Source organism: Echinops telfairi, unplaced genomic scaffold (genome assembly GCF_000313985.2).
Source record: "Echinops telfairi isolate 266 unplaced genomic scaffold, ASM31398v2 ScPeMD7_4;HRSCAF=17, whole genome shotgun sequence".
Taxonomy (NCBI): domain Eukaryota; kingdom Metazoa; phylum Chordata; class Mammalia; order Afrosoricida; family Tenrecidae; genus Echinops; species Echinops telfairi.
The window spans coordinates 4699876-4703380 of record NW_022103900.1 but is presented as its reverse complement, the minus strand read 5'-3'; the positions used below and the strand labels follow the sequence as shown (position 1 = coordinate 4703380).

Genomic DNA, 3505 nt, shown 5'->3' with positions numbered 1-3505 from the left:
AGGCGGCTGGTCTTACTTTCCGGTAAAATAAGGAAGCTAGACTAGATAAGCTTTATAAAAGTCCTTTCAGTGAACAAAAATCTTAGGGGGAAAAATCACTTCCGGGGCTGTTGCATTCCTGGAAGACATTGTAATTCTCTCTGAACTCTGTATTGGTCTGTTCGTCTCGCTGGCCGACCTGAGCACAGCCAGTATTTGTTTGCAGTCAGTGTTCAAAACCACCAGCTGCTCTGTGGGAGAAAGAGGAGGCCTTCCACTCCCATCAAGCATTTCGGTCTCAGAAACCCTGTCCGGTAGGGTCGCTGTGAGTCGGCATCAACCCAGTGGCTGTGAGTGAATGTAATAGTGATGCCTGGCTGGGTCCCTCAGCTTGGGTAATCATGAACGTCCCTCTGAGGACCAGACGGTGAGCCCCGGGCAACAAGCAGGAGCGGCCCTGCCCTGCCCTGCCCCACAGAAGCCAGCCATGAGGAATGTGGTTTTGTGGTTGGTAGTCCCAGAGTGGTCCCAGTGGATTAGGTGTGGGGCTGACTAACCACAAGACTGGCTGTTCAAACCTCCCAGCTGCACAGAGGGAGAAAGGTGAGTGAGATTTTACAATGTCTGAATTGTCGTCCTCCTGTGAGGTCACGCTGGAGTTAGAATCGACTGGATGGCAGTGGGTTTGGGGCTTTATTGGTGTTGAGTTAAAATCGGCTTGATGTCAGGGAGTTTGGATTTTTGTTTGGTTTCATTACACACAGGAAAACTGAGCCACCTAAGTATCAAGTAATTTGCTCACTCCATTTGAACTCAATGGAGACGCTGTCAGACGGCAAAACTGCCTTGCCCCTGTGAGTTTCTAAGATGGTGCACCTCTATGGGAGTAGAAAGCCTCATCTTTCTCCCCCAGGATGGCTGGTGCTTTCTGGTTAGCCGCCCACATGAAACCCACCGCGCCACCGGGGCTTTTAAGCCATGCTGTTGGAGTACCTGGTACTGGAGTCAGCAATCCCCCCTGCAATTCTGAAGACGCCTATCCTCTGTCTTTAAGAATTTGTAAGGGGGGGGGGAGCAGGGAGGGAGGGGAAAAATGAGGACCTAATGTTGGGGGTTTAAGTGGAGAGAAAATGTTTTGAGAATGATGTACAAATGCGCTTTACACAATTGATGTGTGTATGGATTGCGATAACAGTTGTATGAGCCCCTAATAAAATGTTTAAAATAAAATAAAAGCAAAATAAAGAAAAGTTGACCAAAGTAAGAGAAGACTAAAAAAAGAATTTGTAGGTCAGTCACACAGGCGCATGGGGTGCCACTGAACCTTCCTTTCGTACAAGGTAGCTCTACGTGAGAGACATCGGGCACTAACCGCACAAGGTCCATCCGTGGTTCAAAACCACCTGCAACTGTTCGGGAGAAAGAGGAGGCTGGCTGTGCCTATGCGGATTTATCATCTTGGAAACCCTGTACAGGGTTGCTGTGAGCCAGAATCGACTCCGTGGCAGTGGTGAACTTAGTGTCACCAGCGGCTCTGGTGGTGGTGGTGGTGGCCGTACATGGGGTTCGCTAACCCACAAAGCTGGCAGTTCAAACCCACCAGCCATGTAAACCACTTCCTCTTTCCCATGGATCAGCTGTGTGGGTAGCAGTCCAGCGATCGCCTGGCAGCATCACCTGGGCTCCTTAATCCTGTCAAAGTGAGGTCAGTTTTACATGAAAGCAGGGCTTCTGCCCAGAGAGCAAAGTCAGAGACAGCGGCCCCCCACTCAAAGGTGGCGCTTTGAAGCCAGTGGCTTCCCAGAGCCCTGTCAGTGTGCGCCTCTTGCAGGGGGGCTGCTGGAAGGGCGTATTCACGACACCTCTTCCCAGTCTCCCACTTCAGGGCGTCAGCCTGTCCTTTGTCCGGGACAAATCACCCTCATGAGGAAAGTTCGTGGATGGTCCTCTCTCACTTCCGTGGCCAGGACAAAATGGGTGGCTTCCATGCAAAGGGCCAGTAGCTCCTATCTGCCAGTCACACCTTCCCAGTGTGGGAACTCCGTGACGGTAGTCTTACTCATCAAAGACTACCCCATCACCTCGATGCAGTGTTTCTCTTTGTTTTATATCCTAATGAGAGTTTCCTTTTTTCCCCTTGTTTCTTTGAAAAGAATACGGATTGTGTTCAGTTCCGTTTGAAAACAAGCTGTATCTAGTTGGCGGGCAGACTACCATCACCGAGTGCTACGACCCCGAACAGAACGAGTGGAGAGAAATCGCGCCCATGATGGAGAGGAGGATGGAGTGTGGCGCTGTCATCTTGAATGGCTGTATTTATGTCACTGGAGGATATTCCTACTCAAAGGGAACGTACCTTCAGAGCATCGAGAAATACGACCCAGACCTTAATAAGTGGGAAATTGTGGGTAATCTTCCAAGTGCCATGCGCTCCCATGGCTGTGTGTGTGTGTACAGTGTCTGATCAAATCCGCACAGTAAGTGACCGAGGAGTAGTTGCTTCTTGGGGGTAGAGTTTTTTCTTTTGTTTTAAAGAAAAAACTCTTTTTTTTCCCCTTGTTATCATGACCTGGCCCATAGTAGGGGGTTGGTAAGTTTTAATCCCTCACCCTTACTGTACACACAAGCCCAGTGATTCATGGGGAAGAAAGTCTTGGGTCTGTACAGTTGAATCAGTGGGATTGCCACCTAAAATCTCTGATTTTTAAAGCTGATATGGGATACTGAGCCCTTGGTAAAAGGTGAAATTACCCTTGTGGTTGGTCTTTTGCTCCTGGTAGCATTTACACTGGGTGTAGTGTAGGTCAGAATCATTCTGAGCTGCAGTGTCTCGTCACTCTAAAAAGTAGTAGACAGGGTGCATGCGGGTTCTCTTCAGCTTGAAGAAGTTGAGATTCAACAAGAGAATCTCTTCTACCTCTCCAAAGTCAGCACCTACACAAACACAGTTCTTTTTCACCGATAGAATTAATCTAGACTGGGGACTGAGTCATTTTGCTTTGTAGCGTATGTAATTTATTGTGCATGGGGTTTTTATTGTTGTTTTTTAATATACTGACCGTGAGCAAGAGATAAAACTGTGTAAAAAAGTTCATTACTGTTCAAATATTTGCAAATGAAATGTAAGTGAATGACAAATCTGAAAGAAAAACACTACGGAGAAAATAATTGAATACTTGCTGAGGCTAAGGGCTGTTTTTAAGTTTTCCACTTTGATGTAAATAGCTAGTTTTGGGATCTTACGCATGCTATAAAATCCCTTATTCTACATGTTTGCATATAGACATTGAGTTTTAGTGCTAGAAAGCTGATAGAACAGTTAAGAGAAAAAAAAATACAATGAGTCAAATTTAAATTTGACTTGCTGTTTTGGGATATTTGGGTTTTTTGGGTTTTTTTGGGGGGGGGTGTTTATTTTTAAAGGATTTGGGGTGGGAAAATACTTCCTAGCACTTCCAATAAGAAGGGTGGTGACCTTGGTGGCGTCACTTACCATCTCTCTGAGTTGGACCTGCCCAACCCATGT

General features: G+C 46.9%; 1 protein-coding gene across 1 annotated transcript in view; it reads left to right on the top strand.

Moving 5' to 3' along the window:
• The window catches only part of KLHL23 (kelch like family member 23), a 15368-nt gene extending 12064 nt beyond the window's left edge, over positions 1-3304 (top strand). The window contains exon 3 of the mRNA XM_004703757.2: positions 2133-3304. Coding sequence (XP_004703814.1) covers positions 2133-2443 — 311 coding nt within the window. The 3' untranslated portion in view covers positions 2444-3304. The remainder of the gene's footprint in view (positions 1-2132) is intronic.
• Positions 3305-3505: the final 201 nt, after the last annotated feature.